At 44.8% G+C, this 12,918-nt stretch overlaps 2 protein-coding genes across 7 annotated transcripts in view; one reads left to right on the top strand and one right to left on the bottom strand.

Annotated features, from left to right (window-relative positions):
• Positions 1 to 335: 335 nt before the first annotated feature.
• LOC110503168 (rho-related GTP-binding protein RhoG) lies at positions 336 to 2,912 on the bottom strand. The gene is made up of 2 exons (XM_021581521.3): positions 2,475 to 2,912; positions 336 to 1,383 (listed from the first exon to the last, which is right to left on the bottom strand). The coding sequence occupies exon 2, from the start codon at positions 1,355 to 1,357 to the stop codon at positions 782 to 784; it is 576 nt and encodes a 191-aa protein (XP_021437196.1). The 5' UTR covers positions 1,358 to 1,383; positions 2,475 to 2,912; the 3' UTR covers positions 336 to 781.
• Positions 2,913 to 10,627: 7,715 nt separating this feature from the next.
• LOC110503167 (stromal interaction molecule 1) overlaps positions 10,628 to 12,918 on the top strand; it is a 57,865-nt gene continuing 55,574 nt past the window's right edge. For 4 of the 6 annotated variants that reach the window (XM_021581520.3, XM_090218879.1, XM_090218883.1 and 1 more), the window contains exons 1-2: positions 10,628 to 11,529; positions 12,066 to 12,189. In XM_021581520.3, the coding sequence (XP_021437195.2) occupies positions 12,078 to 12,189 (112 nt within the window). In that variant the 5' untranslated portion in view covers positions 10,628 to 11,529; positions 12,066 to 12,077. The remainder of the gene's footprint in view (positions 11,530 to 12,065; positions 12,190 to 12,918) is intronic. The other 2 variants (XM_090218881.1, XM_090218880.1) reach the window with 2 other exon arrangements.

The following is a 12,918-nucleotide window of genomic DNA, read 5'->3' as shown; positions in this document are numbered from 1 at the left end:
ATAGATAATAAGCTAAGGACTTTCAGAGGGAAGTTACAACCAGGTTCCATTTCTCTCTCCTCTCCTCTCCCGTCTCTCTCCTCTCATCTATCACACACACACGCACGCACGCACGCACACACACACACACACACAAACACACTGACTAATGACCTTCGATAGGAAAATCAGCCTATGCATTTCTTATCAAAAACCTCTCTGCATTTCCTCTTTTGTGTCCAGCATTCAACACATTCAAACAGAGTTGAAGAGCACTAACAGAAAACCAGATGGTGTAAAAATACATACTTCTATGGTACAACAAAATATTTATTAAAAAAAACAACTACTATTAATTATGGGAGTATGGATATTTAAATTCCTGATATTTTTAATTATTTTTTTAAAGAACATACATGTCAAAATGTGACAACAATACAAGCACTGATAAATGACAGAATGTATCTCCTCATCAGAAAGTCTCAGGTCTTTTTGGTTAATTGCTATAAAGGAAGAGGGAAAAATAATGGATATACAAAGGTAAGGATTCTTACAGACAGCATTTGACCCAGGCCCTTCTTGCCTACGTAACATTGGCTCAGTTTTGAGGCATCCATCTTGAGCCAATGCCTCTGCCTCAATGGTCCCCTTGTCTCAAGGAAGTCTTGATATGGCAGTGTTTGTTATCAGCAGTACAACAAAAACATATTTCACAATAAAATCAACTCCAATGGTTTACACACATTCAATTAATTAATATTGTTCTGTTTGATTTGCATACGTGATAGTATCTCTACTGCCTTTACAATAGCACACAGGGTTTCTTGGTGGCGACAGGTTGTGGGTTGAGAAAGGCTCGCACACCCTCAGCGAACACCTCTTTGATTCCGTCTTGGTTGAGGGCAGAGCATTCAAGGTACTTGATGGCTTGGATCTGCCTGGCTAGGGCGATGCCCTGCTGTTGGGTGATGGTCGTCTGGTTCTGATCCTTTAGCTTCTTCAACACCTCCGGGTCATTGCGCAGGTCCTTCTTGGTGCCCACCAGCAGAATGGGCGTATTGGGACAGTGGTGGGTGACCTCTGGGTGCCACTTGTGCTTGACGTTCTCAAAGGAGGGGGGGCTGGCAACAGAGAAGCAGATGACAAACACGTTGGTCTGAGGGTAGGAGAGTGTGCGCAGGCGGTCGTACTCCTCCTGGCCTGCTGTGTCCCACAGGTTGAGGCTAATAGTCCTGCTGTCCACAGTCACTTGGGCGCTGTAGTTGTCAAACACAGTGGGGATGTACTCCTTGGGGAAGGCGTTGGTGGTGTAGGAGATGAGGAGGCAGGTCTTCCCCACTGCACCGTCTCCTACCACCACACACTTGATGCTCTGCATTCTGATGCCTTCACTGTCTCAGACACCTGGACATGAGAAACACAGGGAGAAATGCACTTTAGGCTACAATGTTCACCAAAAGAGAGACACTGGCTAGGGCCCAACAAATGTAAACTGTTGAAAGTGATGTTTGTGGTTTAAATTGCTCTCACACTTTATCAGGTACGAACATCACTCTCACACCCTCATTTACACAGTACAGTTTGACACTATCTATTTATATCAGTCTTTGTTAATCTACTGGCTTTCATTTCAACTTGAACATTATGTTAATCTGTGGGCCTACTTCATTTATAGTTACAGTACATAAGGCCTGTGTTCCCCATGAATTCAAGTGTGAACACTGAAACTTCAAAATATGGGTGGAGACTGGAGTTTGAAATACATGCAGTAATTGTAATTAATTGTGAGAGAGGAGAGCTGGACTCTTCCCACAGCTCTCTTAGAATGTTGGAGAAAATGTGAATATAGCTAAACCCAGTCTACAGGGACCCGAGCCTGGGAGCACTGAAATGTACTTCTCTGTACACTGACTGGGGATAGTTCATCAAATCCAATAAACCTTTGTATGCCTACCACCACTGATGCATACCTTTGGCCTATCCACAGAATATCTATGATAGGTGATTTTCACTCATTTTAGGCCATCAACAAGGCCATAAGCATTCTGATCGTGTACATTTCTAATTTCATTCACCTAGATTATTAAGAAAAGGGCCCAATACTAACCCTGAAATTAGAAAAAGAGTTCAACATAAATTACAGTAAAGGTTTTTCTCCATTATCATCATTTAAAAGAAAAAGAGACACTATAGTCAGCAGAGACAGTTATAACTTTAAATGGGCTAAGTGAAGCACAAAATAACTGTCACATATAAATATTGCAATTGTGGATTTTAACATCGCATGCCATATCGTAGGCCTACAGAGTTTTGATATAGAATAGCGCCTACCAACATTATACCGGCAGTTGGCCACCTCGCCTTATGGTGCGTCACCCAAGTGCTTCCGTAGGATTATGTGTTACAGCCCACATATCTATTATACAGTAGTAGTACATAATTACAACATTTTGACAACAAAAACATGCAAAGGTTAAAAAACAAGTCAGACTCACCAAACATACTATCTTTAATGGCAGGTTTTGTATGAACATATAGCCTACAATCTGTCCGAGAGCGTCAAAGCAGTCAAGCAAAGTGTTGCTGTAGTGGAGGAAGTGTGTGTGTTCGCTGAAGAGGAAGCCACTCGAGAAATAATGGCACTGTGAGGAAGTGTACTGTCTCCCCACCACGACAGCCTGAGCTATTGTTTTAAGTATACGTTGCTGGTAGAATATTAAACAGCATTTTTAAATAAAATTGTTACCCAATGAATTATCTTATTTGACATTCAAATGTACAGAATAGGAATAACCATATCGTTGTTAGGCCCAGTGCAGACACAATTCAGTGTTTCCTGTGTTTTATATCATATTGTACAACAGATGATGAAACTGTAGAAGTGGGAAGAAAAGGGATCAGTGTTATTCCTAATTGTTGCTGGTTGAAAATATATTCTACAAAAGAACATCTAATCCTCAGGTTTGCAATGGGCGGGAGTTTTGGCTTGCCTGGTGACATCACCAGGCGGTAAATTGGTTAATAGACCAATAACAAAAAGAGTTCCAAACCTCTCTGACAATAACAGCTACTTTTCAGTTTTCTCCTCCACACTCAGACCACTCCCAGACAGTCCTAGCAAAATTCTTGCTTGAGAAATATTTTTATTGCTAAAAACGCTATTTTGTTCAAATTTAATGGAAAACGATTAAAATATGGTACTTAATTGTTACCCAGAAATGATTTGATATTGATATAAACATGGCTGCAATGGGCCTTTAAACTAAGAATTGATCATTTAGCATTAGTTTATGATACAGTATATTATCAGATCAAGTTGTATCATACACCTTTATTACAAGACGTTGGGATTTATCATGATAAGGCCTACATGATAAGGCCTACATGATAAGGCCTACATGATAAGGCCTATCCCATTGAGGCTCAAATCTGTTCTGAAGGGGGGCATCAGTTCCATCAGAAGATGCCCCCCCTCTTTTCCCCCATCAACACATCTCCTGCCCTTTTATTGCTAGTGTTGTGTAGCCTACAGCCTCAAGGTGGCATACTTGAGCTTAGTTGTGTGGGACTGATGAGTCGATGAGCTCCACTGTTCCTTTGTTCTGATAGCCTACATAGATTTAGATAGACACCACCTTATTGTATCTGTCCTTTTGAGAGCACAGGCAGTGCCATTGAGACCATCTCCATTTTGAAGTAGTCCATTTTCTTCTTTAACTACATTGAACAAAAATATAAAACATAAATATCAACCATTTCAAATATTTTACTGAGTTACAGTTCATATAAGGAAATCAGTCCTTTTAAATAATTGGAAAAGGCCCTAATCCTATGGATTTCACACGACTGGGAATGCAGATATGCATCTGTTGGTCACAGATTCCTTTAAAATCAGGTGGGGGCGGATCAGAAAACCAGTCAGTATCTGGTGTGACCACCATTTGCCTCATGCAGCTCAACACATCTTCTTGATCAGACTGTTGATTGTGGCCTGTGGAATGTTGTCCCACTCCTCTTCAAGGGCTGTGTGAAGTTGCTGGATATTGGAGGGAACTTGAACACGCTGTCGTATACGTCAATCCAGATCATCCCAAACATGCTCAATGTGTGACTTGTCTAGTGAGTATGGAGATAATAGAAGAACAGGGACATTTTCAGCTACCAGAAATTGTGTACAGATCCTTGCGACATGGGGCCGTGCATAATAATGCTGAAACATGAGGTGATGGCAGCAGATGAATGGCACGACGATGGGCCTCAGGATCTCATCAAGGTATGTCTGTGCATTCAAATTGCCATCGCTAAAATGTTATTGTATTTGTTGTCTGTAGCGTATGTCTGACTATACCATAACCCCATCGCCACCATGGGGCACTCTGTTCACAGCGTTAACATCATCAAACCGCTTGCCCACACAACGCCATACAAGCTGTCTACATTCTGCAAGGTACTGTTGAAACCGAGATTCATCCGTGAAGAATATACTTCTCAGCTTACCAGTGGCCATTGAAAATTAGCATTTGCCCGCTGAGTTAGGTTACAACCCTGAACTGCAGTCAGGTCAAGATCCTGGTGAGGAAGACGAGCACATACTTGAGCTTCCCTGAAACGGTTCCTGACAGTTTGTGCAGAACTTCTTTGGTTGTGCAAACCCACAGTTTCATCAGTTGTCCAGGTGGCTGGTCTCAGATGATCCCACAGTTTCATCAGTTGTCCAGGTGGCTGGTCTCAGATGATCCCACAGTTTCATCAGCTGTCCAGGTGGCTGGTCTCAGATGATCCCACAGTTTCATCAGTTGTCCAGGTGGCTGGTCTCAGATGATCCCACAGTTTCATCAGTTGTCCAGGTGGCTGGTCTCAGATGATCCCACAGTTTCATCAGTAGTCCAGGTGGCTGGTCTCAGATGATCCCACAGTTTCATCAGTTGTCCAGGTGGCTGGTCTCAGATGATCCCACAGTTTCATCAGTTGTCCAGGTGGCTGGTCTCAGATGATCCCACAGTTTCATCAGTTGTCCAGGTGGCTGGTCTCAGATGATCCCACAGTTTCATCAGTTGTCCAGGTGGCTGGTCTCAGATGATCCCACAGTTTCATCAGTAGTCCAGGTGGCTGGTCTCAGATGATCCCACAGTTTCATCAGTAGTCCGGGTGGCTGGTCTCAGATGATCCCACAGTTTCATCAGTTGTCCAGGTGGCTGGTCTCAGACGATCCCACAGTTTCATCAGTAGTCCAGGTGGCTGGTCTTAGATGATCCCACAGTTTCATCAGTTGTCCAGGTGGCTGGTCTCAGATGATCCCACAGTTTCATCAGTTGTCCAGGTGGCTGGTTTCAGACGATCCCACAGTTTCATCAGTAGTCCAGGTGGCTGGTCTTAGATGATCCCACAGTTTCATCAGTTGTCCAGGTGGCTGGTCTCAGACGATCCCACAGTTTCATCAGTAGTCCAGGTGGCTGGTCTCAGATGATCCCACAGTTTCATCAGTTGTCCAGGTGGCTGGTCTCAGACGATCCCACAGTTTCATCAGTTGTCCAGGTGGCTGGTCTCAGACGATCCCACAGTTTCATCAGTAGTCCAGGTGGCTGGTCTCAGACGATCCCACAGTTTCATCAGTTGTCCAGGTGGCTGGTCTTAGATGATCCCACAGTTTCATCAGTAGTCCAGGTGGCTGGTCTCAGATGATCCCACAGTTTCATCAGTTGTCCAGGTGGCTGGTCTCAGATGATCCCACAGTTTCATCAGTTGTCCAGGTGGCTGGTCTCAGATGATCCCACAGTTTCATCAGTAGTCCGGGTGGCTGGTCTCAGATGATCCCACAGTTTCATCAGTTGTCCAGGTGGCTGGTCTTAGATGATCCCACAGTTTCATCAGTTGTCCAGGTGGCTGGTCTCAGATGATCCCACAGTTTCATCAGTTGTCCAGGTGGCTGGTCTCAGACGATCCCACAGTTTCATCAGTTGTCCAGGTGGCTGGTCTCAGATGATCCCACAGTTTCATCAGTTGTCCAGGTGGCTGGTCTTAGATGATCCCACAGTTTCATCAGCTGTCCAGGTGGCTGGTCTCAGATGATCCCACAGTTTCATCAGCTGTCCAGGTGGCTGGTCTCAGATGATCCCACAGTTTCATCAGTTGTCCAGGTGGCTGGTCTCAGACGATCCCACAGTTTCATCAGTTGTCCAGGTGGCTGGTCTCAGACGATCCCACAGTTTCATCAGTTGTCCAGGTGGCTGGTCTCAGACGATCCCACAGTTTCATCAGTTGTCCAGGTGGCTGGTCTCAGACGATCCCACAGTTTCATCAGTTGTCCAGGTGGCTGGTCTCAGACGATCCCACAGTTTCATCAGTTGTCCAGGTGGCTGGTCTTAGATGATCCCACAGTTTCATCAGTTGTCCAGGTGGCTGGTCTCAGATGATCCCACAGTTTCATCAGTTGTCCAGGTGGCTGGTCTCAGATGATCCCACAGTTTCATCAGTTGTCCAGGTGGCTGGTCTCAGACGATCCCACAGTTTCATCAGTTGTCCAGGTGGCTGGTCTCAGACGATCCCACAGTTTCATCAGTTGTCCAGGTGGCTGGTCTCAGACGATCCCACAGTTTCATCAGTTGTCCAGGTGGCTGGTCTCAGACGATCCCACAGTTTCATCAGTTGTCCAGGTGGCTGGTCTCAGACGATCCCACAGTTTCATCAGTTGTCCAGGTGGCTGGTCTTAGATGATCCCACAGTTTCATCAGTTGTCCAGGTGGCTGGTCTCAGATGATCCCACAGTTTCATCAGTTGTCCAGGTGGCTGGTCTCAGATGATCCCACAGTTTCATCAGTTGTCCAGGTGGCTGGTCTCAGATGATCCCACAGTTTCATCAGTTGTCCAGGTGGCTGGTCTCAGATGATCCCACAGTTTCATCAGTTGTCCAGGTGGCTGGTCTCAGATGATCCCACAGTTTCATCAGTAGTCCGGGTGGCTGGTCTCAGATGATCCCACAGTTTCATCAGTAGTCCAGGTGGCTGGTCTTAGATGAACCCACAGTTTCATCAGTAGTCCGGCTGGCTGGTCTCAGATGATCCCACAGTTTCATCAGTAGTCCGGGTGGCTGGTCTCAGATGATCCCACAGTTTCATCAGTTGTCCAGGTGGCTGGTCTCAGATGATCCCACAGTTTCATCAGTTGTCCAGGTGGCTGGTCTCAGATGATCCCACAGTTTCATCAGTTGTCCAGGTGGCTGGTCTCAGATGATCCCACAGTTTCATCAGTTGTCCAGGTGGCTGGTCTCAGATGATCCCACAGTTTCATCAGTTGTCCAGGTGGCTGGTCTCAGATGATCCCACAGTTTCATCAGTTGTCCAGGTGGCTGGTCTCAGATGATCCCACAGTTTCATCAGTTGTCCAGGTGGCTGGTCTCAGATGATCCCACAGTTTCATCAGTTGTCCAGGTGGCTGGTCTCAGATGATCCCACAGTTTCATCAGTTGTCCAGGTGGCTGGTCTCAGATGATCCCACAGTTTCATCAGTTGTTCAGGTGGCTGGTCTCAGATGATCCCACAGTTTCATCAGTTGTCCAGGTGGCTGGTCTCAGATGATCCCACAGTTTCATCAGTAGTCCAGGTGGCTGGTCTCAGATGATCCCACAGTTTCATCAGTTGTCCAGGTGGCTGGTCTCAGATGATCCCACAGTTTCATCAGTTGTCCAGGTGGCTGGTCTCAGACGATCCCACAGTTTCATCAGTTGTCCAGGTGGCTGGTCTCAGATGATCCCACAGGTGAAGAAGCCGGATGTAAAGGTCCAGAGCTGGCGTGGTTACACGTGGTCTGCGGTTGTGAGGCCAGTTGAACATACTGCCAAATTCTCTAAAACAACGTTAGAGGTGGCTTATGGTAGTGAAATTAACATTTAATTCTCTGGCAACAACTCTGGTGAACATTCCTGCAGTCAGCATGCCAATTGCACGCTCCCTCAAAACTTGAGACATCTGTGGCATTGTGTTGTGTGAAAAAACTGCACATTTTAGAGAGGCCTTTTATTGTCCCCCAGCACAAGGTGCACCAGTGTAATGATCATGCTGTTTAATCCGCTTCTTAATGTGCCACACCTGTCAGGTGGAAGGATTATCTTGTTAAAGGAAAAATGCCCACGAACAGGGGTGTAAATACATTCCTGCACAAAATGATTTTTTTCTTTGTATAGAACATTTCTGGGATCTTTTATTTCAGCTCATGAAACATGGGACCAACACTACATTTTGCGCTTATATTTGTGTTCTTTGTACTTGTATGAGTTGGCAAACAAATTGAATGAGTGCACACTGCCACCTAGAGTGTGTTGTTTGAATTACTGCCGCAGTTATGGAATGTTTCCTTACAGGTATTATTCATTGGCTGATCCTTCCTGGTGACCTGGATGGAATTATGTGATCATTCCTTAACCCATACGAAGTCCCACCCAGTCGACTACTTCAAAATGGTGAAAATCCTCAATGGCTCTGCCTGTGCTAAAATGTCATTTGGGCGCTAGAGTTCTCTATCTATCTCTATGTCTCAAAAATCTCAACGAATTTACTTTTGTGTGAAGCCAGCTAGCAACAATAAGGCTGTGACCTACAGTAGGAGATTTCCATAAAAACATGTCCTGCGTTGATATTGCTACAAACGTAGCATACAAATGTATCGGGGACTCGATCAAGCAACCTTTCAGTTACTGGCCCAATGCTCCAACCACTAGGCTATCTAGGTGTGGCATATAGCCAATAAACACTGCTCAAAAAAATAAAGGGAACACTTAAACAACACAATGTAACTCCAAGTCAATCACACTTCTGTGAAATCAAACTGTCCACTTAGGAAGCAACACTGATTGACAATACATTTCACATGCTGTTGTGCAAATGGAATAGTCAACAGGTGGCAATTATAGGCAATTAGTAAGACACCCCCAATAAAGGAGTGGTTCTGCAGGTGGTGACCACAGACCACTTCTCAGTTCCTATGCTTCCTGGCTGATGTTTTGGTCACTTTTGAATGCTGGCGGTGCTTTCACTCTAGTTGTAGCATGAGACAGAGTCTACAACCCACACAAGTGGCTCAGGTAGTGCAGCTCATCCAGGATGACACATCAATGCGAGCTGTGGCAAGAAGGTTTGCTGTGTCTGTCAGCATAGTGTCCAGAGCATGGAGACGCTACCAGGAGACAGGCTAGTACATCAGGAGACGTGGAGGAGGCCGTAGGAGGGCAACAACCCAGCAGCAGGACCGCTACCTCCGCCTTTGTGCAAGGAGGAGCAGGAGGAGCACTGCCAGAGCCCTGCAAAATGACCTCCAGCAGGCCACAAATGTGCATGTGTCGGCTCAAACGGTCAGAAACAGACTCTATGAGGGTGGTATGAGGGCCCGACGTCCACAGGTGGGGGTTGTGCTTACAGCCCAACACCGTGCAGGACGTTTGGCGTTTGCCAGAGAACACCAAGATTGGCAAATTCGCCACTGGCGCCCTGTGCTCTTCACAGATGAAAGCAGGTTCACACTGAGCACGCGTGACAGACGTGGCAGAGTCTGGAGACGCCGTGGAGAACGTTCTGCTGCCTGCAACATCCTCCAGCATGACCGGTTTGGCGGTGGGTCAGTCCTGGTAGCGTCTCCATGCTCTGGACACTATGCTGACAGACACAGCAAACCTTCTTGCCACAGCTCGCATTGATGTGTCATCCAGGCCGCACAGCCCTCCATGTGCTCGCCAGAGGTAGCCTGACTGCCATTAGGTACCGAGATGAGATCCTCAGACCCCTTGTGAGACCATATGCTGGTGCGGTTGGCCCTGGGTTCCTCCTAATGCAAGACAATGCTAGACCTCATGTGGCTGGAGTGTGTCAGCAGTTCCTGCAAGAGGAAGGTATTGATGCTATGGACTGGCCCGCCCGTTCCCCAGACCTGAATTCAATTGAGCACATCTGGGACATCATGTCTCTCTCCATCCACCAACGCCACGTTGCACCACAGACTGTCCAGGAGTTGGCGGATGCTTTAGTCCAGGTCTGGGAGGAGATCCCTCAGGAGAACATCCGCCACCTCATCAGGATCATGCCCAGGCGTTGTAGGGAGGTCATACAGGCACGTGGAGGCCACACACACTACTGAGCCTCATTTTGACTTGTTTTAAGGACATTACATCAAAGTTGAATCAGCCTGTAGTATGGTTTTCCACTTTAATTTTGAGTGTAACTCCAAATCCAGACATCCATGCATTGATAAATTTGATTTCCATTGATAATTGTTGTGTGATTTTGTTGTCAGCACATTCAACTATGTAAAGAAAAAAAGTATTTAATAAGAATATTTCATTCATTCAGTTCTAGGATGTGTTATTTTAGTGTTCCCTTTATTTTTTTGAGCAGTGTACAGAGGCTAAGGGCTGTTGTTATTACCTACGACGCAGCGTGTAGTGCCTGGATACAACCCTTAGCGGTGGTACACTGGCCATATATCACAAACCCCCGAGGTGACTTATTGATTTAATAAACTGGTTACTAACGTAATTAGAGCAGTACAAATACATGTTTGTCATACCCTGAATACTGATTGGCTGACAGCCGTGGTATTTCAGACCATATACTACGGGTATGACAAATCATGTATTTTTACTGCAAAAATTACGTTGGTACCCAGTTTATAATACAAATTAGGCACCTCGGGGGTTTGTGATATCTGGCCAATATACTTCGGCTTAGGGCTGTTCTTACGAACGACGGGCCTTATTGCTTAAATATATAATAACATAATTAGACATAATTAGATATCCGGATATATTTTTTATTCAATAATTCATTTACACCGTTTACAGGGCTAAAAAAATATTTTGAAGGATGATAAAAAAAAAACTGAACAGGAAGTGATTCGTTAATATTTCTGGATTCACATGGGTGAAGCAACCCAGTCTGAAGAAATTTTTTTTGTGTGTGGGGGAAACCGGCTGTAGCGGACATGTAGCTAGTGCATTACGACCGCTCTGTGTTTGAATCAATCATAAATACTTTTTTTCTTACTTGAGTGTATTTTATCCAGTAAATTGACGTAAAAGGACGGGGTTGCTAAGTTGCTCGCGTTCTATCACTGTAGCTAGTTCGTGTGCGATGATTTATCGGTTTAGCCATCTTCCTAGCTGCTGACAGTGGTCTGAAGGCTGCTGTTCTTGTTGCGGTGGTGAGCTACCCGAAGAAGCGGCCCTGACCATAACGTTAGCTAGCTGGCTTTATCCAAGTGTCTGTTTGTCGACCTCCAAGTATCTTTTAGTCGACCACCTCGGCCGTTGCATTGGATTGTCTGCGCATTGCTGGCTGGCTAGCTAGCTACCTAAGGTCAGCTGGCTAAACAGAGCGGAAAGTCATCTGTCATATGCAGATATGACAGCCAACTAGCTAGTTAGCCAGCTAACTTCTCTCTTTATCCATGGAATACAAATGGGTTTCTTTTTGGAGTATGGACCTACGATTGATGGCGTGCCTTTGAGTCTACGGTAACCCACAATAGTTGTAATAAGAAAAGCATCCAATGCAAAAGTATTGAAAGGTAACTAACTAGTTACTATACATTTAATGGCTACCTAGAAAATCATGGAACGACTTACTTGATTATGATAGCTATTCAGGCCGGGCTGTCAAGCTCCCAGCTGTCACTTTTTTGTTTTTATAACGTTGGTTAGCCAGACATGTATTTAGCTACTGACGGGTAACGTTAGCTATGATTGCTTGTTATCCATGTGCAGCTAATATAGGCGTGTAATGTAATATAATTATTTTATTGAAGGTGAAATTGTTTGCTATTAGTGTTATGGATTAGCATTAGCCAACCACTGATTTTTGTGAGAGCCTGTGTTATCTGACTTAGCCCTATGTGACTTCTATACTATGTCTGATGATATTTGGCTTGTAAAGCTCTGATATGATCTCATTTGATGCTTAAGTCCTTTTAGATTGTAATAATCATGCAGTGTCATTGTTTGAAATCTGAAGTTTGCATAGTAAAATCACTAGGCTAGTAGCTAACATTTGTAGGTATTAATGCGTGATGTCTCTCTTAACGTTTCCTCTCCATCCTCTTCCTAGCAAACCTCCATTATGGATTTCAGCAAATCGTTGACCTTGTGGATTGCATGCTTATGCCTCCTGAGGGAAAGCTGGAGGGTACAAGCCAGCTCAGACCACCATCATATTGATAATGGTGTGTCAGGTATGTAAATATAATTCAGAAAGTTCTGAACGTTATGACACAGATTTCATCATTCAGCCCATATACCAACCAGCATGTGTATTTTCATACAATACTCCATACACAATGTGATCAAAATTGGACACATTGTAGACATTTGTTGCGTTATCAGTGTTCTAGAACCTCCTCTACCATTCCTGTATTTAGGAATTGTGCTGGCTCTAAATGTAGCCATGCTGAGAATAGTTAGGGTATGCAATCTCCATTAAGCTCTGTCCTCGGGTGGTCACGGTACACTTGCAAGTCAGGGAGTCGTGCATCTTCGTAGTGAGTTTGTTTTGTTACCCTATTGACAAGTCAGTCAAAACATTTTTCACTCATCTTCACTAGTTTTGCCACAGCATTCAGTGTCAGAACAAAACGGAATATGTGAAAGGATTGTCATAGATTTTGTTTAAACTAAACTACATGGCACTGAGCATTTTTGGGACTTTGCAAAAATATAAGGAACATCATATAGGTGCCTAAGCCTCATGTCAGCTACAATAGCAGACTAGACCTAGCCTATTCATTGTTCGTTTTTGACAGGATGAGACCCTAGATTTATGGAAATGTTAGCTGTGTTGATTGCGAATTGACTGATTGGGAATGTCCTAACGAGTCTCTTCTGGCGTTCCCTTTTTGGTGGGTATGGATCACGCATTGTCATGTCATATTTATACAGCTGACGGCTACTTATGTGCCTGCCCA

The sequence above is a fragment of the Oncorhynchus mykiss genome, chromosome 24 (genome assembly GCF_057628025.1).
Source record: "Oncorhynchus mykiss isolate SJ-2025 chromosome 24, ASM5762802v1, whole genome shotgun sequence".
Lineage (NCBI taxonomy): Eukaryota > Metazoa > Chordata > Actinopteri > Salmoniformes > Salmonidae > Oncorhynchus > Oncorhynchus mykiss.
This window is presented reverse-complemented; position numbering and strand designations above follow the sequence as displayed.

What these genes read in the sequence shown, in the direction of transcription:
- LOC110503168 (XM_021581521.3), bottom strand. Translation starts at nt 1,357, where the DNA reads ATGCAGAGCATCAAGTGTGTGGTGGTAGGAGACGGTGCAGTGGGGAAG.